Genomic DNA, 25,334 nt, shown 5'->3' with positions numbered 1-25,334 from the left:
CAACCAGAACAGTCTGGCTCCTCAGACTTACTGGTCCATAAACTTTCAATGCAGCTTAGAACCTGTTTTGCTTTGTCAAACCTTCCATGCACACAACCACTCTGCATAGGCATATTTGCTATATTGTATCTGCTATTTGGTCTAAAATACTTGGATACAGTTAAAGTACATATGAAGGGATTGAAATAAAACCAGATTGTTCATCCAGAGTTATGGAAGGTGGGAGGGCAAGTTACTGCTGGCTCATCCCAACTTTGTTTAGTGGAACCAAGCCATCAGCTAGTGAAATTTTGTTAATTACAGTAATTAATTTCTGAAAATCAAGTAGAACAGTTAATTGGATGAAAGTGTCATCAAGAAGTCAGAGTTGGCTCTGGGACTTGAGCTCTGTAGGAGAGAAAGCCTCTCAGACCCTCAGTAGATGGCAGTGTTCTTAAAAATATGAAGGACTACAGCACAAATTCCAGCAACCTCAGTTATATATTTAAGTATGTTAATCTTTTGTTTCTTTCTTGCTTCTTTTTTCTTAGTCAACAATAAATTATTGCCGGTAGTGTTTATTTAGTATTGCTGTTGTGAATAGGATTATCTTATGTAAAATGGGACCACTGTTATGCAAGGTCCTGATTCAGACTCCAACTTGGAGTTAACAAATGTCTTGATGAGTTTTTCACCAAATAACCCACAAAAAGGATAGAGGAAAAATAGAATTTTTCCTGGCTATTTTTATTTAAAAGTGGGTGAGAGAATGAATAGAATATTTCAGAGCTTGGGAAACTCACTGATGCTGCCAGGTACAGACATGAAAGGCTGGACTTCAATGCCTTTAGTCATAACATATACCACTGCATGAACCCTTATGCAATGAGATGCTACTTGGAACACAGTAGTTAGGTAAGATCTGATGCAAAAGGTGGAACTCCATGGCTAGTGAAGGGGAGCTACTTGGTAGAAGGAAAATAACTGAAGGAATTACTCTTTGGATGGATATATTCTGTCCCAAGCAGGGTACTATTCTGTTGGTTTTGGGTTTCTTTTAGCACAACAGTGTTTGGCAGTTATGTGAGAGATGAAATTACGTCTTTGTGAATGGAGCTTTTTACTGCAGACTTTCATGAAAAAATCTGAAGGGGCTTCTTGCTCTGAATTTAAGACTGAGTCAAATAGTAAATTTTTTAGGAGCAATTTTGGAAAACAGACAGTAACTCATCCCTTTAGTGCCGTGATGGATATTTTAGGCCCAGGTATCCAAGAGTTATCTGGAAAAATCTTCAGAATCTGTTCAGGTCATATGCAATTCCTTTGCTTTCACTGAATTGGCAATGAGAAAGCACTGCTTTTACAGAAACATTAATGGAACTCAATAAAATTAATGTACTTTGATTCTGACTCTCAGAGATAATATCCATTTCCTGCCAATTTTGCAGCTTCTCAGTGACCTTTGTCAGACCCAAGCAGTGATAGGTTGAAGCACTCGAGGCTGTCATTACAGAAAAAAACAATAGCAAACATTAAAACAGGTGATTTTGCACTTTATCCATTTCTTAATACTCTCTAGCATGAAACTTAAAAGCTGAGGAGAATAGATTTGTGGATGTATATTACTGTCATTCCTAGATATGACCAAAAAACCCAAACATTTGAATGTCATATGGGTATGAAAATTTGCTTAAAACTTTAAAACTGCCCAAGAGACAGTCTTTGAGTCAGTAAAGTCTATTTAAAGGACATTACTCATGTTCATGCCTATGACTCGTACTAAACTATTTTCCATCAGACTGCATAATGTTTGCCCAAGTAAAAGGTAGACTTTCCTTTTATTAATATACTGCCTGTTCAGTGATGAAAGATATCATTACACATTTCAAAAACTAAGTAGAGACAGGTTAGCATACATTTTAGAGATGTGACCCAGGATATTCACTGTGGTTTTTTTACCTTAAAAAGAAAGATGTTTCTTCTCAGACATGTCTCATCCTTGCCTGGAATTGTGGAACTCTGGCTTTTAAGATTCCGGAGTGTCATGCCAGATCTTTCTCGTTTGCAATGTCAGATACCAAGATCTCCTAGATCTGACAAACCTGAGTAAGGGAAAGGAAACAACTTCTGAGAAGAGAATCAAAGCATGATTCAGTTCTGTGTTGTCATCCCAGTAGATTTCTTTTGAGTACAGGAAAAGAAAAATCTTCACATGATTCATTATAGAAATTATCTCTGCTTTTGTTAAGTAATGTTATTGCTTCCACAGCTGAATTTGTCCTTTCTGTTTTCATCCATGTCCCTCCTATGATGAATTGCTGTCATATTCACTGTTGTGAAAGTAAAATATTGTCCATCAAAACAAGTTTCACACCTTTTAAAAAGACCTTTATCCCTGTTTTAAATTTAACCTAAACTACTTGTTCTCACTGCAGATGTTAACAGAGTAATATTTTTCAGGTATTTGTATCTCTTAAAAATGAAAATTATTTTTAAATGGAAAAGGTCTCTGACATGGAAGACTGTGTGACATTGAGATTTGTCTGCCTTTAGACTTATATTACTGATTTTACTGCCCTTTTATTTGTCCTGTTTCTCTTGCTATCACTTTCTCCTTAAAAAGCAGCCAGTGTCTCTAAAGTTGCATAAATTCTTGTTGGTAATGTACCCTGGATTGAAGAGATAGGACCTCTACCAAGAATCCCTGGCTTAACTATGCTGAAGATAATTTTCCACTTTGTCTTCTATTTCATGCAATCATATTATTTATAAGGTGGCAGGACAGCTTTGTCTTCCCTTCAGATGTCTGATGAACATCATATTATAGCACTGCAGAGTAGCTTGGAAAAATGAGAAGGAAATGCTGCATTCAGCTAATACTGTGGGGGAAAAAGTACTGCAACTAAAAGTAAGTGGGTGAGCAAGAGGTGTGTCAGACCACCAGAATTAACAAAAGGATCCTTAACATTAAGAAGAGATTTTGTTGCCTGGCTTCAAATAGTCAAGGCTTGCTAGTGTATTTCCTCTAGAAGGCAGTAGTAACCCTGGTATTTATATGAGCAAAGATCTTTAGTTTCTCTTGCATACTGTACTGAGGTGAAATGTGAAAAGCCTGATAAAGATGTTGTGACTTATTTGGGGCATTTAACTATGCCCTGTCTTGTTCCATGTTTTTGAAAATGTAGGAACAGTTCATGGAGTTCATAATACTTTTTTCCTTGCCTATTTGCAAAGAGCAAAAACCAGTTACACATACTTGTCAGCAAAGTAAGTTTTGCTTGTTAGTGGGTGAGAGTTAATCAGCAAAATATTATGAAAGAAAGGGAATGTGCTTGCAGTTGAGAACAGTGCATCAGGAATTTAAGCTGTGATAAACTGATGAATATTTTTATGACATATGATTTTCAACAGTGACTCAAATTCTCTAGAGACAGTGGGTTTTAAGCTGATGGATGTCTACCTTTTCTTTTGAAAGCAGTTTAAAGTCCTGGGTCCCTTAGAACTTTTTGAAAGCTCTTCTTTTGATGCCTTGATTACTTCATTAGTAAAACTAAATCTGTGATTTGTTAGGAAGTCAATTCTAATTTTCTGTGAGGGGCTGCTAGCTTTTCTAGTAAGAGGTACTCTGAGACTGAGAAGTAACTTTGCTTTTTGCAAATGCACACAGAATTATTGCTGTATCATTCTTTAATCTCAGGAAATTGCATCCTGATGAAGTGAATGCAAACTGCCAAAGGTTCATCATTTTTGCTCATCTTAAACATAGCACAAAAATCTTGAAGATGAATAACGGTGAATTAAATTCAGCTACCAAGTTTTGAAACTATGGGCTCTTAGGAACAAGAATCTGGGAAATGCTTAAGCAGATTGGGCAAATTGCTACGTGACATTTTACCCTTAAGACTCTAATTTGAGGCAGACCTCAACTACATTCTAACTGCACCTTCAATATCCTGATTCACGGTGCAAGTAATATGTGCTAGGAAAATCGATCCATGCATATAGAAACACACAGAGTGGTTTCCTGGACACTTTTAATATTTCTACTAAAATCTCATTTTACTGGAACAAAGATCCATGAAAACAACACATTTTATTCAAAACAGGGCAATATTTGGTATTGAAAAAGCTGCTAAGCTAATGAAAACAATCAATTTTTTTGTATGCCATTATGCTTTTATTGGATTTATTTTGGAGTAAATCAGTTGTTTCACTTAGTCAAGACCTGCGTTGTTCTCTGTTTAGTTGTGGTTTTACATATCTTGATACTTTCCTGCATATAGTCAGAAATGGAGTAAACTATTAATTAAAAGATCCAAAATTTATGAGTGAGACTTTGAAACACTGTAGCATTAAGTGCCTCTCTGAAAAATAGTATAGTTCAGTCTAGTGGATGATTTCTACATGTAATGAGATGCACAGTGAAAATTGCACCCCTGGGAATGAACAGTCCTTCAGAGAGAAGAAAATGTTATCCAAATAACTCATGCTTCAGCTATGAAAAATAGTAGTTGAGTTTGCAAAAACAGTATGGATATTGTAAGGAATATGCCAGTATTATTATCTAAGTGTTGCAGCTGGAGACACTTTGAAAAGAAATTGTTTATTGGCTTGGAAATTGTCCTGTAGTAGTTTTGTTTGGTTGGATGCAAAAGAGCTGAATTCCTCTTTACACTTAATAAACTAGGTTATCCTGAATCCAGTTGATTCTTATTCATGTTATAAAATCAAATCCCAGTGCCCCAATTTGCATGTCTGCCATCATTGTTGTCCTTTTCTTTAAAAGTTTGCATATCTATTTCCTGGAAAAGTGTATGAGAAAGCAGGAGAGCTCCTGGGAGTGGGGAACAATTCATCTTTGTAAGGTTTGTGTTTAAATATATGATCCAGTTACTTTTGTGTGAAATCTGGTTAGGTCAATGGGGTACAATCCATTCCTAACTGGGAACAAAATGCTCTAAAAATAATTTATGAGAAATGGGAGATTTTAAGATCATTAAGAAACAATAATGAAGTAAAGCTTCAATTCAGCAAAACATGTAGAGAAGTGTTTAAAATTAAGTGTTTCATGACATTGCTAGACACAGTTTTGTTTTTAAACAGTACTTTTAGAATGAAGAGTAGATCATGCCAGTATGACTCTCCACAGGCTTAATGTTAAATATATTCTGAGTTCCTGAGTTGGTCTTGGAGCTTATGCCTAATAAGCTGCCCTTGGTGGTGGTCCTTTCTTTAGAATGACAGCCGAGAGCCCTGGTCCTTCACTACCATAGTGTTGAGACACGAAAGCTGAACTGTGGATGGCTGAGCAGCTCTCAGATGAATATATGGATACTGTGCAACTGCAGAACTTTACAGAAGAGCCATGCAGTTGCACTTGAGCCTCTGGCCTTAGGGGCTTCTTTTCTGGGCCAGATTTTTACATCCAGAGATTTGACAAATGAAAAAAACAATTAAATAAAATAAATCAGCTACCATGTGCAATTCTAGTTCCAGCCCTCTGACTTCAGTTCTGTGTCCATTTCAGCTTTCACAGGAAATCCAATATGCTGTGGTTGATCATATCCAGTCCCTGGTGAAGTCAGAAAAGAGTCGTCAGGTGATGTGTGAATCTGGATTGCTGAGCACCATCATAACTTCCTGTCAGGATGCCTTCCACAATGAGAGTCATCCGCTGCATCTGCCGCTCACCAGAGTGTTTGAGAAGCTTGCATCACAGGCTATTGAACCAGATGTGTTAAGGTATCAGATTGTATCTAATGGAACAATTTACTTTAGTGCAATTTTTTGTGAAGTTTATATAATAATCAGATGCTTCATGTAGTGCTCTAATTCAGCAAGACTCAGCCTTTAGTTTCAAGTCTCAGTTAATACTACTTTCTCATTGATTGCAGGATATGTGCTTAAATGACTTACTGAAGATGGTGTGTCTGTAGTGTTCTGCTGCATCATCTCTGCAGGGGTTGTAAAGTCATTTATGAATGAACTAATTAAGTAATTGCAAAACAACTTCATATGGAGAAGCTGTTTTCTGAAGAGTAAAAGTGACTTTCTCTTATCTCTTATCTCAGATCCACGTCAATAATAGATGCAGAAATAAAAAGTGTAGTCTTGTTTCTCAGTCTTTAAAATTTGGTGTTCAATAAGAAAGTTGTTCTCCAGAGGGCTGAGCTGTATTTGCCTGGTTGCTGTGACTCCAAAGTGTCTGGCTTCATTGTTTTCCTTTTTTTAGTTGCTTTCTTTTTTTTTTTTTTCACGTTAGGCAATTTCTTCGGCTGGGAGGTTCTCCAATACTACCTTCCAGGCACAGCACAAACAAGACCAACATCCTTTCATGTCAGGGGAGTGATTCAGCTAATGCAGGTTAGCACATAATAAATAGCCTGTTGCTGATACAGTGGCTGGGTTATAGATGTCTCCAAAATGACAGGAAACTTCCCTTGAGTAGGTTGCTCCAAGACAGGCACAGCGAAGGTGGAGTATGGCTGAAGTTCTATACTGGCTATTGCCCAGGTTGGGTGGTACTTGACCAACACTGAGAGATCAAATTATGTAATATCTTAGCTCAAGCTAGATGCTGATTACAGACTCAGACTATCCTGGATCAGACATGGAAGTGATCTATAAAAATACTAATGATATTCTACAAACCAAGGAGGCTGTCATGATTTTGCAGCATGTTTTTCCTGTGATTTATATCTAGAAAGAGAATAAAGATGGAAATAAAAAGACACTGCTTTTTGTAGTCCCTAGGATATCCTAGTAGACTGCCTTGCTTATACAGGCTATTTTCCAGCCAAGTTCTCTGCTATAATGTATTTTGCAGGTGAAAGGCTACAGTAATAGTATTTGGCTCTTATACTGTTCTCATGCCCATGAGACACCTGATACAGCATAGTATGAATTTGGGTCTTATGTTCTTTGCAGTCATTCTTCAAATCCTCTCCCACATGTTGCTTGCAACTGTTCTGTTACAGCAGAATTGAATGGTCTGTGTATAAGAAAAATGGAACCAATGGGTTGGGGACCTTTTTTACCAGCAGTGAAGTCTGGATCTATCTGAAGATGTGTGGGGAGAAAATGCAGCTATCATTTCTGTAGAGCTCATCTCTCCTGCCAGCCTCGTATTTTGAGATTCCTTTAGTGCAATATTTTTTTGTATTTCTGCAGGATGCTGAGGATGTGTTATTTCAAGAGCATGTAGGGCTGTTCTTAGCAGTGATGAATAGAATATGGGCAACATCTGTGACTGGAAAAAGTGTTGCAGACATTGATCTGGTTAGACACTCTATTGATCTTGTAGGTTCAGAAGAGGACACTATGGACAATAAAACTGATCCTCAGACAGTTGCGCCTGTCAGCAACTGTCCTTGGGTGTCTAAGGGATCTGCACTTGCACTCCAGACTGCAATGAGTCTCATCTCCATGACATCACCTCGAAACTTCCAGCTACACAGCACTGCTTTGGCTCCATCGTTTGTGGAGTTTGACATGTCCATGGAAGGCTATGGGTATCGTTGCTGTTGCTTTTTTCTTGAGCTGCTCTGTAGTCTCCAAGCCCTTACTCTGGACACTAACTATTCACTTCTCTCTTTGTCTTAACCTATTTATGTGCCCTATTGCTGCATCCCTTGCAGCAATTTTACCAACCTGTTTTGTTATTGCTGATAGCCTGCTCTCTGCCTTGCTACCATGATTCTGCAGTATTAAGTGACTGGTGAGTTTCAGGTATGATTTTACATTTTTGATGAATGGGTGCTTGCTTCTGTAGGTGTTTATACCTCCCTACCTTGGCCACTGTTATGGGACCCAGTGCAGACCAATCTGTCTCAGGAGGAATTGGCATGGGTAAGCACTGTGACTCAGCTGTAGCTTCCTGTAAGCACTCACTTTTCAGCCCCACTGAAAGCATTCAACAGCTGTAAGAAACAGTAGCAAATAAGCTGTGTATTTCAAAATATTTCTCTGTGTCCCAGACCAGCTCTGAACTGTATAATTCAAGCTGCTCAGCAAAATGCAGTATCAGATGTAGCTTAATAGTGTGATAAATTAAGATTAATATTAGCAGTAAAAATTTAAGGCAGGCTGCTAAGAAAACAGTCTTAACAAATCAGAGCCACCAGATTTTTGGGTGATCTCCCATGGCAGCAATAGCACCTGTCACTTAATGGGGTTCTCCTAAACATCAAAATCCACTGTTGGGTGAACAGTGAAATGGCTGTACCTTTTGCTTCCTGAATTTTTGCAAAATTTAAGAACTTGTTTCTGGCTCAGTGGTTCCTAATTGATGAGCTCCATAGCATGGAGTTCTAGTAGTCATTTCTTATCAGTCAATTTTAGGTCATTTACACATATGCACAGACTCATATGTGCAGTCTCTGTGATATTGAATAGAGACAGTGAAATCTAATAGAACAGAAATTAAACCTCATAATCTAAGGTCAGTTCTTGCATGGTTTGGACTACAAATGCAACAGAAAGCAGTTTGCAAGTGGCTGCACAAGGAATACAACTTCCTTGCTGCCTTTTTGTTTCCTGTCTACAGGCACCAGAATGTTCCCTCCCTCAAGTGGCCTGACACTCTCCTGCTGGTTTCTGATTAGCAAGTTTGGGTTGGTGCACAACAATCACCCAGTCCGTTTCCTTACGGTCGTGAGGCACGTGTCAAGAACAGAGCAAGAATTTGTTTGCCTTTCTGTAAGCTTCTTCCCACAGGACCTTTCTTTGGTCATTTCCACAGAAGAAGTGGAATTCCAGCCACTTGGTAAGGCTCTTTTCATTTAATCTGCAGTGCTATGTCCTCTGATTATCTAGAGTTTTTCATTAACAAATTTCCTCTTCTTTGAGGTACTCAGGATATTAATGAGATTTACCTCTTCAGTTTTCCTCCTGCAGCCTGTTGTGATTGTAATTCTTGGCCATGTTTCAGTTTTAAGTTTGCTGTAGGTATTGTGAATTACTTTGTGGCCTGCAATATTCTATGGAAAACTTTGGAATGTCAGTTATATTGTTGTCTGCAGTTATGGAGACTGGGCTTGAACCAGCTTGTCTTTGCCTGTTCTGCATGATACTAGGCAGGTTTGGAGAGTAGGACTGAGGATTTGGGGTCTGATCTAGCTTCCTAATGAAACAACTCATTTCCTCTCCTCACTTTCAGAATGTTTTCTATCATATCAGCCTGTTAATATTTTTCCATGTTGATATTTATTCCTTTTTCCTTATTGAGTAGAGTAGGTACATCAAATGTAAATGTGAATGAGTATTCCAGAGGGGGTTGAGAATGGAGTGGGAATAGTAGCTGGGATTTTTTTCATGCACAGCTGACTTTGTGTGAGTGCTCTAATTGCCTTAGATGTTAAAAGTTCCAGCTCACTTCTTTTCATAAAAACTACAAATTAATATACAGATTTTTATCATCTCATAAATTTACTAGGATTTTTCTTTCTGTGTCAGGTAACTCAGTGAATATCCTGAGGGATTCTCCTCTTAGAGAATATGTTGACTTTGTCCTAGTTCAGTCTAGTTTTGCAGCACTGAGACAACTAGCAGGTTGGGAGGATGGCACACTGTATGCTGGAGGGATCTTAGGTGTTGTGCAAGTCTTAGGTCCTGAAGATAGACCTTCAGGGAGCATTTTAAAGATGTTGAACATAATAGAATGAAATCATACTCTACCTACAGAGTCATGTTCTTTCAGTCACATTTGATAGTTGTACCAGAGGCAGGGGAAGGTGGGAGACTTTCTGTTCAATTATCCCTATTTTTGCTGTTACAGATATTATGGAACCTGAGGGTGAGGTCCTAAATCCCTCCCCATTTCCAGGGCAAGTCCAGTTTGGCTGTGGTAAACTGCTGGCAACTGGTCAGTGGCATCATCTCACAGTGACAGTTGCTAAGGAAGCAAAGAAGACCTGCATTGTGTCAGCTCATATAAATGGTCAGATGCTTGGCTGTGCAAAGGTAAAGGCTCCCTGCATAGATCTCATACCTGACATTTGCCTTGCATTGCTTTTCATTTTCATCTCACAAAGCATCTGTAACTTTTCAGTATTAATCTGAGAAACTCAAAGCATGGTGATTTGCTTATATAACATGTACCACTGTGTTGAGCATCAGTGGGGTCAGAAATTCATACAAAACCGGGTATATTTGTGCTGCTTTTCAGAAATGTGTTTTCAACGTATAGTGCTGCTTTGAACTAGTACCCTCCTCCCCTCTCAGCGTGTAGAATAGTTATTCAGTGTGTGAGATTATATCATCTCATGAGTTAATCGCAAATGTTGGTGTACTGGTATTTCCCCTAAGGTGCCATTTCTTGTGATCCTGTTGCATAGCAGTCAGTTCTCAGGTTGCATGAAATATCAGGAGAAAGCAATCCAAATGCACCTGAAGGGTTCATAATCTACAGGATAAATGAGAATAGCCCCTGGTTTATATTATCAATATCATCATGCTCCTCGTTTTGAAGCTAATCTCAAATTATTTTGGAGATCTGATTTTTGCATTTTGAATGCTGAAGGCTGGCAGTGTTGAAAATGCAGCCTATTTCTATTGCAGCTGTGGTGGGTGTGGTGTTTTTTTGGTTTTGTTTCTGAATAGAATCCTTTATTAATTAAAACTTGTAACCTTGGTCTCTTCCTTCTTGTTCTCATATTTCAATTGACTCTCAATGAATGCAAAGCTCACTTGTGTATATTACACTTCCCTTGTAAATGCAACCTGTTTAATTCCAAACATTCTTTTTCTCATATTTGAGAAAAATGGTATGTCTTCTAAGTGCCTTTTGGGACCTATATCCATTTCAAGAATGAAAATTTAATTTAATTTGCCTTCCTTCAAATGAGACTGAAAGTCATCAATAAAACTAGGCCTAAACATTGCAATTGATTAAAGAATTCGTAACAAATGCGTTTAACATACAGTGAAACAACTCATCTAAATAAAAAAACCTTTTGGTAAATAAAATATTGTCCCAGTGCTGGGGTCTCTGACATGATGCAAGTCTTCATCTTTATATGTACAGTGAAGAAACTATTGTCTAAGAAATTAGAAATGCACAAAGGCTGTTAACAATACCAAAAGCTGGTTTTGGTTGATAGAGCTGGGGGTGGTTGTTACTGTGTTGCATCCAGTCTAATATTTGTTCACTCAAGTCCTAACTCTTAATATTGACCAGCCTTGTCCTCTACATATCATTAGCCAGAAATCAGTAAATTCTAGGAGTCACTCATGGTAACAGCAAATTGTTAAAGGCAGTACAATATAGCTTCTCTCTACCAAAAATTTCCGACTACTTACTATTAGAGCTGTCTGCATTTAAATGAAATAATACACACCATTTAGGAGGCCAAATCCTTGTTTTGATACTGAGAATGAATGACCCTATTTGCTAAACAATGTTAGCTTCACTGAAGCTAACTGGTGCACTTGGACAATCTATACTCTTCAAAAATTGTTTATTCTCTAGGTGCCAGTACAAGGTGCTATCTGTAACTTGTCTTTCCGTGTTGAAAGTCACAATCTGAGTTATGAAGTTTAGAACAGGAAAAATAAGTCTGGGTCAAGGTAGGGATTTTCTTTGCCAATACTTGAAATTATTTTGACTGTGTTTTTGAACAAAAATTAAGTTTAAACATTCCAAAATGCTTGTTTATGGTACTTCTCAAAGTCCAGTTTCTAAGCAGTAGTTGATAATTGTGTTGCACAGCTGACTGCGACTTCAATGAGCAAAGAGGTGACAGGCAGTACCTTACAGGGACAGGATCCTAAGGCACCCTGAGTGTATTGGGGTCCTCTCAGTGAATTCTTTCCCTGTTGCAGATGCAGTATCTCCAGCCCTTACCAGGTAGCTGCATTTCCATGGAACCCTCTTCCTTTATTGATGTCTATGGGTACATAGCTACTCCTCGAATTTGGAAACAGAAGTCCTCCTTGACCTGGCGCCTGGGCCCTACATACTTGTTTGAAGAAGCCATTTCTGTGGAAACCATGGAGGTGATTATTAAACTTGGCCCGCAGTATTGTAGCAATTTCCAAGCAGTACAGCTTCAAGGTATGTGATCATTCTCATGTCCACCACTATTTGTTTTTCAGGGGAATGCTTTTTTTATTCTTAAAATCTGTTATTAGTGTTCCAACTGTGTCTAGAGTTCACTCTAAAAGCCTGGAAAACTGCACTACTGAGTGTTGTACAAGATTGTAGCAAGATGCACGAGGATCTTGTAACATACTGTGAATGGGGCAGAAAAAGAAGGGCAGGAATCCAGCAGCAGGAGGAGATGAAGAGTAAAGAGGGACATCCTGAGTTGCAAGATTGTGATTTCTATTGGACAAAAGTTAAAGCAGCAGCTTCAATTGAGACATTCTGCATTTACAGTGCTACAGAAAAAGACAAAAAAAGAAAAAAGAAAAAAGAAAAATAAAACCCACAGCAGAAAAAGAGGTATCAAGTTTAATTGCAAATGCCTGCAGAACAGGAGAGAGCACAGGGGAGAGAGGGGTAGGGCAATAAGTTACATTCCACTTAATGAAGGGTCTTTTTAACTAAAGTATATTGTTAGCTTCAATTATTAAACAGGCAGACAAAACAGTTCAGTTATTGATTACTGTTTATTCAACAAGTAGTGCATTCACCTCTGTACTAGAGCTTGGGATGACATGGGATGACATGGGATGGTCATTTCTCATGTGAAAAGAGCAGAATAATCTTACCTGGTGATGCTCCAGCCTAAAACAAAGGGAAGGCTGTCCAAAAGTAGTCCTTTTGGACAAGGGTTGTTGAAAGATAAATCGTATTGAAGTACAACTCTAAAATGAAAACATTACCAATAGGAGTCAGAGGGATTTGATTTTTGAAGCATTGAGTCTTTATGAAATCTGGGTGTTTGTTCTCTGCACAGATGGACTTTTGTGCTAATCATGGATTGTGGCAATCTGATTCCAGAGATACCCTGATGCAGGGAAATCAGAGAGCAACATACAAGATGTGACATCATAATTGTAAAATGATCTCACTCTCTCTTCCCCCAGACTCCCTATTCCATCAAAAGACCTAAAGGAACTTGTCAAATGGAAATTTTGACTTAAAAAAAGCTTCAGCACAATGCCCCCAAATACTGTGTTTTATTCCTTAAAATGGATTTATGACCTTGTTGCAAACACCAGTGTGAATTGTTGTGTCCTGTGTCACCACTTCATTGCTTCTCACTAAGCAGCAGCAGTTCTGAAGAGGCTTAGCCATAAGACCATGTCCTGCTGGAAGGGAAATAGGTGACAATCTTGGAGCATTTGCTTGTAGTTAATCTTCATGTGGAATATGAACTAATGCAAAGTTTCTTCAGACATTCATGGTCTGTCTTGTTTTAGGTGAGGACCATTACAGTGATACTGCACCTCTGGTAGCAGAAGAGAAGATTTCTTTTGGAATCAATGCTGTGTGCTCAACCCTTACTACAGTTCAAGATATAAAGAGCTCCTACAATGAAGTGGATGGCCGGCTGATTGCCAAAGAGGTCACAAACTTCCCTTGTCTTAAACAAGTTTTCTCTTGTTTCTGAGCAGTTACCTAAAGCAAAATTTGTGACTTTGTCTTAGTTGTGTACATTCAGTGATTTTTTTTTTTGAGCTTCTTTTCCCATTCCTTAACTTCATTCTACTCATGGGTTACTTTTCACCTGTGGAGTGGAACAGATTGGTCAGTCTGAACACAATGTTAAAAGCATTTCTTGAAACAGGAACAGAAGCCATAGTTTTTAGGTCTTATGATAATTTGTTTCACTCTGTGTTTTCTTAATGCCTTCACAAGGACTTTTCACATGCTATTCTATCAGTCTTGCTAATGCCAGGTCTACTGACATGGGAGAGTAATGGGGTTCTGGGATATTGTAGGTGGGTGAATCTTTGTCCTAACAATCAACTTGTAACAAAAAAAATATGACTTTCATAGGCTAAAAGTATTAAAATAATCTAAAGTGCTAGAGCATGCATTTGTTGCTTTTTGTCTCTCCAGTAGTACCAAGGTGAGAATGTCTTTTATCTGTTTTAGATTGGGATTAATTCTCGGGACAGTTCAACTCCAATATTCCTAGCAAAGAATATTGCCGGACACCTCTCGGGTTCCTTGCGGACTATTGGGTCAGTTGCTGTGGGCCAATATGGTAAATGCACTATATCTTAATGTTTAATACTTTTTAAGAGTGGAGCTTTTCTCTGTTGAATAACAGATTTAGTTAATGTAATTTCCTGATAGAATAACACTGCAATTTCCTAGGGGTAAGAATGTTCCAGTCCTCTCCAGCAGCTACCAGCCTGAACTTTATCGGAGGCCCTGCCATTCTCCTGGGTCTCATTGCTATGGCCCGTGATGACCACACCATGTATGCAGCTGTCAAAGTCCTGAACTCCATCCTGAACAGTAGCCCACTAAGTGAAAAACTGATGAGGCACATGCATGGATACCAGGTAAACACTCTTGTTCATTCACTCTGTTATAGTCCTTCCTGTGGAGAACTTTGTGCCGAAACCTATCGATGGCAATGAACCAAGCATACCCTGGCTATAGACACTTGTGATTGGAACTTCATAAGTTATAAGATCTTTGAGAGGGGGATATAGGATAGTGCTCTGTATCCTGTGCTTACAATCTGTGGGATCCTCTATAACAAATATCTGCTGATGGGAAGGTGAGGACGGATGCCTCTTGGCCAGACATGATCTAATAAACTAAATAAGCCAGTGCAGCAGATTTGTGACTGACCTACCCTTCACCTTTTACCTACACACTTGATCCCCCCCACAAAAGACCATTTCTCAGACAGGTTTTCTTCTTCTCCTTGGCTCATACAGCCTAAGATTCTTCTTTACAGACTGCCCAGTGTAGGGATGACAATGAATTTCTTTGACTCAGTCTTCACTGTGTATTAGGAACTGGGCTGGTATAAATAACTGCTGTCTGAATTTCATTGATTAGATCTGTCCCAAATTAGTCTTTCAAACATGAAATCTGTGGAAATTGAAGATTTTGGTTGTATGTAAACTATCTATGCATATAATATTCTATGGATCGAGGCTCAAGTATGAAGCTTCAGTTTAGTATCATTTACTTCATGCTGTGCAGGCTAAGCAGAGAACTCTTAGGGAACAGGGAAGACTCTTTAACACAGAAGGTTTCAAACAAGACTCTTAACATTAGGGCATCAGGATTGATTTATTATAAACTTTTCATTTTCCCATATTGCAAATTGTTCATAAATTGATCATGATTCATATGAATATATTTATCCTACTTAGATATTACTTGCCCAGTCCTTTCTTGTAGGTGAATGCAGCCTTTACATTGGTGTATAAGCTTTTCCTTTTGACTTTGTGCTTCTCTCCATGTGGCAGATCATCATATTGCAATGGAGTGCTTTTGCTTTTGTTTGGAGGTCTGAAGTTTTTCTTTGAAGTTTTTTTTTTAACAGCAAACTAATAAACGTGTCTTGATATGTATTTTCTAATTAATGTCTATTGCTCCCAACCTGTTCAAAATGTAATGGCTTTCAGAATGGCTTTCTGAATGTTGTCCTCATAGTATTAGGAAATCATTAGATAATCAAAGGTAGACTCACTTGAGAAACTGGTAATGTTTCACAAATGTCTTTCATTTGGAGAGGTGAACATTAATATTTTTTAAGTTAACACCATTTGCAAGCACCTAAGAACACATCCATGAAGAATAGCATCAAAAACCTACATAGGTTATTTACAGTTATATTTGTATGTTCCTTTTTGTAAATTCCATTCAACATAACATGGCATGTATTTTGCTCCTGTTCAATGCCACAGAGCTCCTTCAAAGACTTACCCTTTTACTTACTGCACGAAATTTCATGTGTGGACTGAAATCTTCACTTTCTTCATTATGCTTATGCAAAATGTATCCATGTATGAGTAATACAGCTAAGCAAACTGTGTGTTTGCCTTGAATTAAAAAATAATGTTATATTAGTTTATAAATACAGGTTTATACTCGCAGATACTTATTCAGTCTTCCTTTTTCAGTTACTGGCCTATCTGTTGAAAAGGAAGACAAAGCTGTTAAACAATAGGATTTTACAGTTAATGTTCTCCCTAGTGGGCACAGCTGAGCTTGGCTTCGAGTCTTCAGTCATCAAGAATTATAGTGCATTCCAGTATGTTCTCTGCAACTTTGAGGTAAAACTGTTGATGTTACTTTGTGGGTTTGACTGTTTTAAAGATGGCTTTACAGTATGATGGTTTTGTTTGTTCATAGCACCTCCTGCATCCAATATTTGGGATGGGGTTGAGAGTTGGGGTTTTCCACACTGTGGCTCACCTGGGGAGATGGCAGCTTCCCAGGTCTGAAGGAACACTCCCAGAGAACCTGCTTCTCAGGGCTATCTCTGGAGCAACAACTCCCCACACTAGGGAGTTCCCAGTGCCTACAGGTTGTGTTGCAGAAACACTGAGATTTATGATGTTATCCTCCCTGAACTACTTTTAATTGTTTCCCTGCCACAAGTACTGTCCTCACAGCTCAGCAGAGCAGTAAAACCTCTGCTTTCCTTTGTCTTTCAGCTTTGGATGAAAGCACCAGAAAATCTTGACCTTGTTCTTCTTTCCCATCTTGTGGAGATCTTGCAGTCTTCCAGGTATATAAACTAGTGTTTGAATCAGAAACCTGTGTGACAAACTCAGTCTGTAACCTGAAGCTGGAACTGTGAGATGCCTATGAAGGGTCCAATCCTAGTTAGAATCAGTGGACTCTGGGAGTGAATAATATCTCTTTCTTTCAAGTCTGAAGTTAGTGATTTGACCAGCCCCTGATATGACTTTGGGGCCAGACTGGGCAAAGATACCTGGTGACCTGGTTCACGTGGAACTACTGCTGTACAATGAAAGTTTAAATTTCTGCTGGGGAGGGGAAAATTAATGTTTGAATTGAGTGTGAAATAATTTTTAAAAATATGTAATTAAAGTTGTGTTTAAAACCAAAACATAACCCAAGAAGACTTTTTATAACAGTATGCTTTTTTAATCATCTGGACTAGAGTTAAATGTATCCAAAGAGATACAGCATGGCAGAGGGGCTGAGTAAAGCTAGATTCCTGCTTTTTGGCAGCAGAGAGCTCTATGCAGAGCTGTCTGGTGTCCCTTGCTGAGTTTTACAGGAATAGCATTTATTACCACCAACTCACTGCTTGCAAATTCAATAACACTTTCTTTGAACTCATTGAAATGCAGCAGTTACTGGGGGAGAGGGCAGAGGAGAAGGTAGAACACACAAAGTAGTCTTCTGATCTCCATCACTGACACATGTTCAATTTATCTGGCAGTGTTTGAAATGTTGTCAAGGCAACATTAGAAGCCAAAGGTGCAAAATATCAATGCAACCTGAGAATCCTTTTAGCTGACACTCAGCAAATTTGGTTCTCACCAGTAAAAACTTTTACAGTCCCTGTGCTTTTTTACAGAGATGGACGTCAGAATGTTGCAGTTGCCTACCAGGTGCAAATGGTGCCCAAGCTTGTTTTCCTTTTCAATGATCCTGAAATAAGTAATTCCAAGATCACTGTGGCCTGCACTATTCTCTCCCATCTGTTGCAAGGATACTTTAATACACGAGATGTTCTCAGGTAACCTTGAAGTCTATAGCTTGTCCTCAGATTGCAGATTAGTTATAGTCCTTCTGGTACTGGAGGGAGCTTGATAGTAGATCTTTCCTCACGTAGGAACTCCAGATTCCTATGGAGTTTGCTAGAACTCCAGATCTTTGGCAACTGTAGGATCTCCACTGATGAAAAACTTTTTCATGCCTTCATTCAGTCCAACCTTATATTTGTGTGAAAATGGGTTGGGTGATGAACCTTACAATGGTGGCACAAACAGTTCTGCAGGTTTGACTGGGACTACTCAAAGTCTGTACTTAATATTTGGTTTCATTAAAGCCTTGCCCCTGAAGTATCACTATAGTATTAGACTTGGCCCCAATGAACTACCTACCTAATCCTGTTGGTTTGGTTTATATCCCAGTAACAATCCTTTTTGTTCTTGAATTTCTATCAGTTTTGCTTATCAGGATTTCACAAAGCAATGAATTTAAATCCTAGTTTGTTCTTCACAGAATGTAAGTTCTTCACTGCTTCATTTTATATTCCCAGTCTAATTGTATCAACCTGTAGCTGATGAATTGAGGAAGGTCCATATAGTGCTGTCTACAGCCACCTAACTCCAGGGAAATGCACTGCACAGATGTCAGCTCTGTTCCTAAAGCTCTGTTTTTAATAAAATGTAGAAACAGAGTTGCATGTCAAACCTGTGGTCTCTGCAACAAGCCTTTAGCTCTGTTGAAGTGTATGAGCATCTCAAATAATTAACTGTGGAGTAAGCTAGTATGTGAACTTACTGCTTGCCAGCTCTTTTGTGGATGTATGTTCCTGGATGTATGTTACCTGCATGTATGTTCCTACCCTGGCCTTGTATGAGTTAGCATATTCTTTTTTTCATACAAGTGAAAGTCGTGGACTTGGTATACCAAATTTGCCACATTGTTAGGAGTGTGAATGAGCATTTTTCTTAAAATACCACAATTTGTTATTCTGTGGTAATAGGCCCATGAGTGCTGAGTGGACAGAGACAATCCCTACCCTCCTAGCTCCAGGACAGCAGAGACTATAACAGGTTCTCAGCAGCAATGAGCACTGAGAAGGATGCTGGAATTTCTGCTGGTCCCAGACTTTTGACAGATCTAATGGGAATTGCTGTGTGGACCATTCCTGTAGAAGAACTGGTGTTCTGACCTCTTAAGAAATGCCCTTCTTGTGGGCAGGAGGAGATCATGCACTTTTACTAATATCACATTAATTTTTTTATCCTTAGAATCAGGTAATGTGTTAAAGAAAACTACAGGTGAAAAGAGGTTGCCAGTCCTCCTCCCTGAGTACCTGCTAAGGTTTCTTTGCTCTCCTCTATTTGCTTGGAAACCAAGTGATGATAACAGTGACACCTGAATGCCACAGGCAGTTCAGAATCTTTTGTATGAACAGAGTGCTTAACTCAGTATTGCTTTCCTCATGATGAAAGACCTTTAAAATAGATATAGAAAATTTTTCCATTTTTGTTTCCATGTTGGATTTGTAGGTAGATGACCCTTTAATTCGCTTCCTAGTTTATGAACTTTCCTGCAACAACTAGAATTTCCAACGGTTGTTAACAGTCATCATTAATGAATATTGAGATTTGCATGTAACCTCCAAGTAATTAAATTAATGCCTTTTTGCTGACCAAAACTGCTTTCCTTTTTCTCTGCAAGGATTGGATTGTTCCTTGTTTACACCTTGAAACCTTCTTCTGTGGATGAAAATCAGCTTTTCCTGGATAGTGTGGCTGAGATACCCAGTGAAGGTAGGGAGCTACCTTACCTAGCTTGTGTAGTCATAGATGCTACAGAACTTCCCTACTTCCCCAGGGCCTAATGAACCATAAATGCAATACAGTGCTTCTGCCTCCTGTGGCAGGAAGAGCCACAATTCAAATGACTTCATATGGAAAGGGACAGGCTGCACTGAGGTGACCCTTTTACCCTCATCTCTGCTAACAGGCCAGCAGTACTTTGACAGCGTTGTCCAGAGCCTCCATAATGTTGGATTTCAGATATAGACAGAGAGGAAGGACATTAAATTGAAATTGCCCCCGAACTAACCTGTGGGACTGTTATAAGGAATAAAATTTCCTGGATTTTCTGTGAACACTTTGCTACACTTACAGTTATAGGAAATAATTGTAGCTCTGCATCTTTTAAAGTTTCTGTGTATTTATGTCAGGGTCATGTGGGAGAACATCCAGTCAGTTGGCTTTTCCATTGTGATATTTCAGTTGAGGCTATATTGGTTATTGCACCTCTAAATCAGAGATCATATTAAGAAGATGCTGATAACTGTAGTTTTTATATCTAGACATCACAGTAGGCAACACAAGTCAGATTGCCTGTTTACATTTCCCTCTCTAGTTGACCTGAGATTGCTTCCTATTGAACATGTAGTCTGAATGAGTTTTAAATAACTTTAAAGAGAGGACTTTGACAATGTAAGCACTGGTTGTTTCTGATGTTAGCAGGAACTCTTATGTCTAAGATTTGATGTCTGCATCTTTTTACTCTACAAAAAACCTGATATAAGTGTTTCTACTGGGTTAACTTGGTGCAAACAAAGTTGTTCATCACAGCAATGGAACATGTGTTTTGTCTCTTCATTACTCTTTATTACTTTCTGATATCTGTAGCCTTAAGCCAAACATCTGGAAAGACAATCTGGCTTCGAAACCAGTTACTGAAGATGCTGTTAGATGTAATGCACTCAGACAAACTTCATCTGTCCTCCGAGTAAGTAGAATGGGAAGGTATAGGCAAGTGTCTCTATCTTCTGAATTTTTCTTCTTGCTGGTGCTTGACCAGGACTAAACATAATGAAAATACTTGACTCTCAACAAAATAGTAAGTAGGAGCAGACTGGATTCAGAGCTACTTTTTGATCAGTGATTTATCTGGCATTCACCTGTGTGGTCTGATCACATGTCTGATATCCATTTCAGAAAAAGTTTTACATGTTCAGAAAATATTGTGAAGGAGGAACTTAGATATTGGTGTTTCTTCTGCATTACAAGGGTTGAAGAAATCCCAGCTGTCTGTGAAAATCAACTCAATCTAATGTGACTTGCACCTCTCTATCATAACCATGAGCATGCACTTACTACATTTCTACCTTTTATAACTGAAAGGAAGATTTTATAGTGCTGGGTGCTTTAACTCGGTGTGTTTTCACTAGAAAACACATCTTGGACTTCAAAATTTAAATGGTAATTTTGAATTTCATAGGTTAAAAAGTCTATTCTGTGGCATAGTTTGCCTCAGTTATTGATACACATTCGCAGAAGGAGATTCATATTAGTGAACTTTTTTTGTCTGACAGTAATATAAGGTTGGATTTAGCAGGAATTAAGTGTCTTCACCTGTGTAGATGAGTCTGTTGTTAAATCTTCATGATTCTGTGTTGTGGTACACCTTTAATCAGACTTTTTCTAGAGAAACTTGAGCTTCTAAATCACTTAGAGATAATTTTAAATAATATCTCCTCTCTGTCTTTCACCATGTCTCCTTCCATGTATTTCATTTATCTGTTTGTCCTAGGGAAAAAGAAAAGACATTTTTGGCACTGGGGCCAGACTGGTTTCTGCTATTCACACAGAGCTACCTGCACTCTAGCACAGTTGTGCTAGGAATCAAGCTACTTCTGTGCTTCCTCCACAATCGTTTGCTGCTGAACAAATTTAAGGAGGGGATAGTGGCTGGGCGCTGGCTGGAAAACAGCTCTGCAGGATTGAGTATTCTAATGGGTATGTATTGGTTTAATGTTCCCCAAACACTGCCTTGATCCAGCTCAGTGATAGATCACTGAAGTACATGATGGGAGAATTCCCACTGATCTCAGCAGACCAAGAATTCAAATTACTTTCTAGGGCAATCTTGTCTTGTACTTCAGCATTTCTGTGCTGAAGACTGGAAAGCATTGCTTCTCCCTTGCACGATAATTAGCAATTCTGATTAGCACTTTCAGGGAGATGGGCCTTTTTGTGTTGCACAAAATCAGACTAGCTGATAAGCCCGTGAGGTGTTGCAATGTCAGCTTTGCTCTGAAACCTTTTGTTTCTTTAAGATTTGTTCAGCTTGCTTTCTGATAATTAGACCTGTGGTTCTGAGAAAGGGAGGAGAAAGGAAGAATAATTAAGGGAGAATCTCCTGTAACAAAAGTGATAGTGGGAAAAATGGTTATCTGTTCGTCTGAGGGAGTTTTATAAACTGTTGATATTGCTGATGCTGAGTGGCCTGGGACAGAGACAGATGAGGATCAAGTTCTGTCAGTAATCCTTCCTCTGATATGACATTTAATTTTAGACACTTTCCTTTTCTTTTCCTTTAAAGATAATTTAAAAACTCATCCTCCAGTGCCTGACAATGGCAGCTTCTTGATTTTTGGGTTTTCTGTGTTGCAAAGATGTCTGACTGATCATGTCCACATCCCTGAGATCTACCTGCTTGTGGCAGAGCTCCTTCTGGCAACTCCGCAATCTGAACCACCTGAAGCAGTCAAGGTATGAAAAAAGCACCTGAAATTGATATTGCTTTACTACTTTGTCATTTTATGCCCTTTTTCATGAGAGAATTTTCAGGCAAGTTAATCATACTTGGGTTTTCTGATAATAAAAATTAGTCATTCGTATTTTAAAAATTAAGTTAACTTTGATTTAAGAAAATTTGTGTTCAGAACAAAATTGTTCATGCAGGTACTAAATGCTACACACTTAATAGAAGAGGGAGGAGCTGCTGGAGGTGAAGATGTGTTGAGTTTTTTCTAATGTGGAGACAGCAGGCTTTGTTCTTGATGTATTGTATATAATTCCCATCTCTTAATCAAATATCTCTCTTCCTGTGTAGAAAGATCTTGAGTCTATGTTGCAGTGGATCTTGCAGCACCACCTTACAGAGAATGTCCTCAAAATTGGGTTGTGTGCAGAGGCAGCTGTTTTACTGCTGGAAATGGTTAGAGTCACTGTGGACAAGGTAAATGTTTTGTTGAATGGCAGAATAAACTGCCCAAGCATGATAGATGTCAGTGGTAGCCTTTACCTGTAATCCTTAGTCCTCCTCTGCCCTCACAGGGCAGAACTGAACATAACTGAGCGCAGACTTCAAAGGGTCAGAACTGCTGTTGCCCTGGTTATCTAGCAGATGATGTGATGGTCTCATGTTTAAGAACTTTTGAATACAGAGACTGATCTTACCCACAGTAGTACTAAACTTTTTTCATTCTTGATGATGAGGATATGTCATCTTCTGGTTGGGTTTATCTTCAGTCTACAAGGTGGGAGTTGGCTGCCTGTGCCTTGCCTGATTTCTCCATGACCTTGTCATGTTTGCTTCACAGAAGAATGCTGACTTGACCATATGCACATTTGTTTGTATTCAGCCTATTGCAGATGGAGAAGCCTCCTGGGAGATTGCCTATCCAGGGAATGTTATCCAGTTTCTGTGCTTGATCTATCATAGTTATACTCAGGACCCTGTGTGGCACTGTCCTGACTTCCTGAAAACTTTGGCTATGGTTGCTTTTCACTCAGGACCACCCAAGGTATGTGTATATGAGCCAGCACAAGCCCTTCAGATTGGAGATAGGTCATTAGGAGAAAAAAAAAAATCAATTTAAAGAAGACTGAGTTGGAATGTATTGCTGTCTACTTTCACAGGGAGGGTCTGAAGGCCTTTTGACTCCTGATGGTCCAGCCATTGCTGAAGGGAAAGGCTGTGTTGATCCCTCCTCTCTCCCACTCCTACCACACCCTGCCAAGAAACAAGTGTGGGATTTTGTGCGAGTCCTCCTGATGGATAGTCTTCTCAACGTCCCAGCAAACAAACAAAGGCATCCACTGGAGCTACTTCTTGAGGTTTCTCCTATCATTAGACTTCGCTGCTCTATCTTGCCCTGGGGGTGGAAGGACAGGATGTATCCTGCTAGTGGCCTAGTAAAAAAAGTGCTAACTGACAAAAGGAAAAAATCCTGTCTCCGCTTTAGGTACAGATCAATACAAGCTGTAGTAGCTGAGTCCACATTATGGATTTCAATTACTCAAAGCACTCAAAAGAGTTGAAGTAGACTGAAGAAAGGGAAAAAGAAAAATTTAGGCTTCAGTTCTAAATTGTCAATAGTCCAGTTATCCCAGATGTGAGTTCTGATGCAGACTTAGCTTAGTAATAGAAATAGTAATGAACATAAGCTTGACTGCAACTGTCATGAGTTAAATCATCTTGTGGAGCAACAGTTCCCAAGAGGTTTACCCAGTATCCCAAGGTTTGGCACAGTTAAAACAGAGTATAGCTTTCTGACTGTCTGAATCCTGAGCCTGCTAATGGAACTGAAGGTCCCTGAGGACAAGACCTCTTGGGAATCACCTGTGAACCTACATTATGGCCCTTTGAGAAACCTTGTTTCTGTTCAGTGTGCAACTGAGTTGGCTATCAGCTAGATGGTGTAGTCCTATGTGAGATTTCCTGGTTTTCCAACTAGAGTATGAAGTTCTACCATCTCATCTGTTGCTCAGTAGCTGTCCACACATGCACTCTTGCTGAAAGTGAATTTGAGTCTGATTTCCTTTCTGTTTTCCTGCTGTACTAATATGTATACTGTCACTATATAGGCTTCTCCAGAAGATGCCACCAGTGAGCAGAAGAGACATTTTCAGACAAAAGTTTTGCTGTCTGCTATGGATGTCTTCCATGTTACCAGCCAAGGAGAGGGGAAAACAAGACCAAGAGGTAAGTGGTGAGAATCAGATCATTGACTAGCTTATATTTAGCATGTAGGTGTTATTGCTAGAAAAGTTTGGAAGCAATAGAAGGACAGTCCAACTCAGCAGGCTGGATGTTCTCTTCTCTCTTGCTGTAGGCCAGTTTGCATAAATTATTGTGGGTTTATAATTTTTTCTCTCTCTTTTTGAGAACAGATTCTGAATATTAAAAAGAGAGTACTTAGAAAGAAACCTGGGTTTATCCTTGAGTGCTTCTGGAAACAACCCAAATAATTTAGTTGTTGCTACTCTCCTTTCTGAGTCATTAGGTGGATCAGACCATTACAGTATTTTACTGAGATTGATTCCACCCTCAAGATGGAGCTGTCATATCCAGTCTGAGTAAGATGTTTCTGTTAGACCTAGTGTTTTCTTAGACATGTCCCAACTCTGAGACATTATGGCATAAGACTGTTCCTTCTCAGCTCTGGTAACCTTACATCTTAATTTTTTTTTTCATTTCAGCTTGTTATGGAATAATCAACCCTTTGTATCCCCTCCAGGGAGCAGTGATCCTCATGGTACTTCAGAATCAGCTGCACCTGTATCCATGATGAATATTGCTTATTTTGTTCAGAAGTTGGCTGAGAAGCTGAATAGCAGAATGTTTGCTGCTGACCCCAAGCAAATCCTGATCTTCACTGCCAAGCAGATTATGTGGGTGAGTCACATGGTATTTTTTTTTTCAACTGTTGTCAACATATTGTGACATGATGTTTCACACTGAGGCTGTGACACTGCAATTCTAAAGAAGATGGCTGTAACCCATTTGGTGATTGTTATTATTCCTGGTTTCTTGCATGAGCACGTAACAGCTCTAAATGATAATGATAATGGAGATAGATGGTGCCCCATAAAGAAGGGATAGTATTGTGCCATTCTTTTGTGCCACTGTCCATTGGCTATGTACATGTTGCTGAACAAGAATAAATTAATCTCTTCCAAAATTCTGGGAACTT

At 39.0% G+C, this 25,334-nt stretch overlaps 1 protein-coding gene across 1 annotated transcript in view; it reads left to right on the top strand.

Annotated features, from left to right (window-relative positions):
- WDFY4 (WDFY family member 4) overlaps positions 1–25,334 on the top strand; it is a 123,196-nt gene that overhangs the window by 21,828 nt on the left and 76,034 nt on the right. Inside the window, exons 14-35 of the mRNA XM_051800056.1 lie at positions 5,507–5,721; positions 6,242–6,342; positions 7,283–7,490; positions 7,751–7,827; positions 8,525–8,743; positions 9,755–9,939; positions 11,800–12,031; positions 13,345–13,490; positions 14,024–14,135; positions 14,249–14,439; positions 16,021–16,173; positions 16,558–16,631; positions 17,454–17,615; positions 19,292–19,383; positions 20,260–20,359; positions 21,164–21,369; positions 21,956–22,125; positions 22,469–22,594; positions 23,001–23,162; positions 23,278–23,475; positions 24,226–24,343; positions 24,879–25,036. Coding sequence (XP_051656016.1) covers positions 5,507–5,721; positions 6,242–6,342; positions 7,283–7,490; positions 7,751–7,827; positions 8,525–8,743; positions 9,755–9,939; positions 11,800–12,031; positions 13,345–13,490; positions 14,024–14,135; positions 14,249–14,439; positions 16,021–16,173; positions 16,558–16,631; positions 17,454–17,615; positions 19,292–19,383; positions 20,260–20,359; positions 21,164–21,369; positions 21,956–22,125; positions 22,469–22,594; positions 23,001–23,162; positions 23,278–23,475; positions 24,226–24,343; positions 24,879–25,036 — 3,405 coding nt within the window. The remainder of the gene's footprint in view (positions 1–5,506; positions 5,722–6,241; positions 6,343–7,282; positions 7,491–7,750; positions 7,828–8,524; positions 8,744–9,754; positions 9,940–11,799; positions 12,032–13,344; positions 13,491–14,023; positions 14,136–14,248; positions 14,440–16,020; positions 16,174–16,557; positions 16,632–17,453; positions 17,616–19,291; positions 19,384–20,259; positions 20,360–21,163; positions 21,370–21,955; positions 22,126–22,468; positions 22,595–23,000; positions 23,163–23,277; positions 23,476–24,225; positions 24,344–24,878; positions 25,037–25,334) is intronic.

Source organism: Manacus candei, unplaced genomic scaffold (genome assembly GCF_025592945.1).
Source record: "Manacus candei isolate 608988 ecotype Guabito, Panama unplaced genomic scaffold, ASM2559294v1 h1tg000050l, whole genome shotgun sequence".
Lineage (NCBI taxonomy): Eukaryota > Metazoa > Chordata > Aves > Passeriformes > Pipridae > Manacus > Manacus candei.
This window is presented reverse-complemented; position numbering and strand designations above follow the sequence as displayed.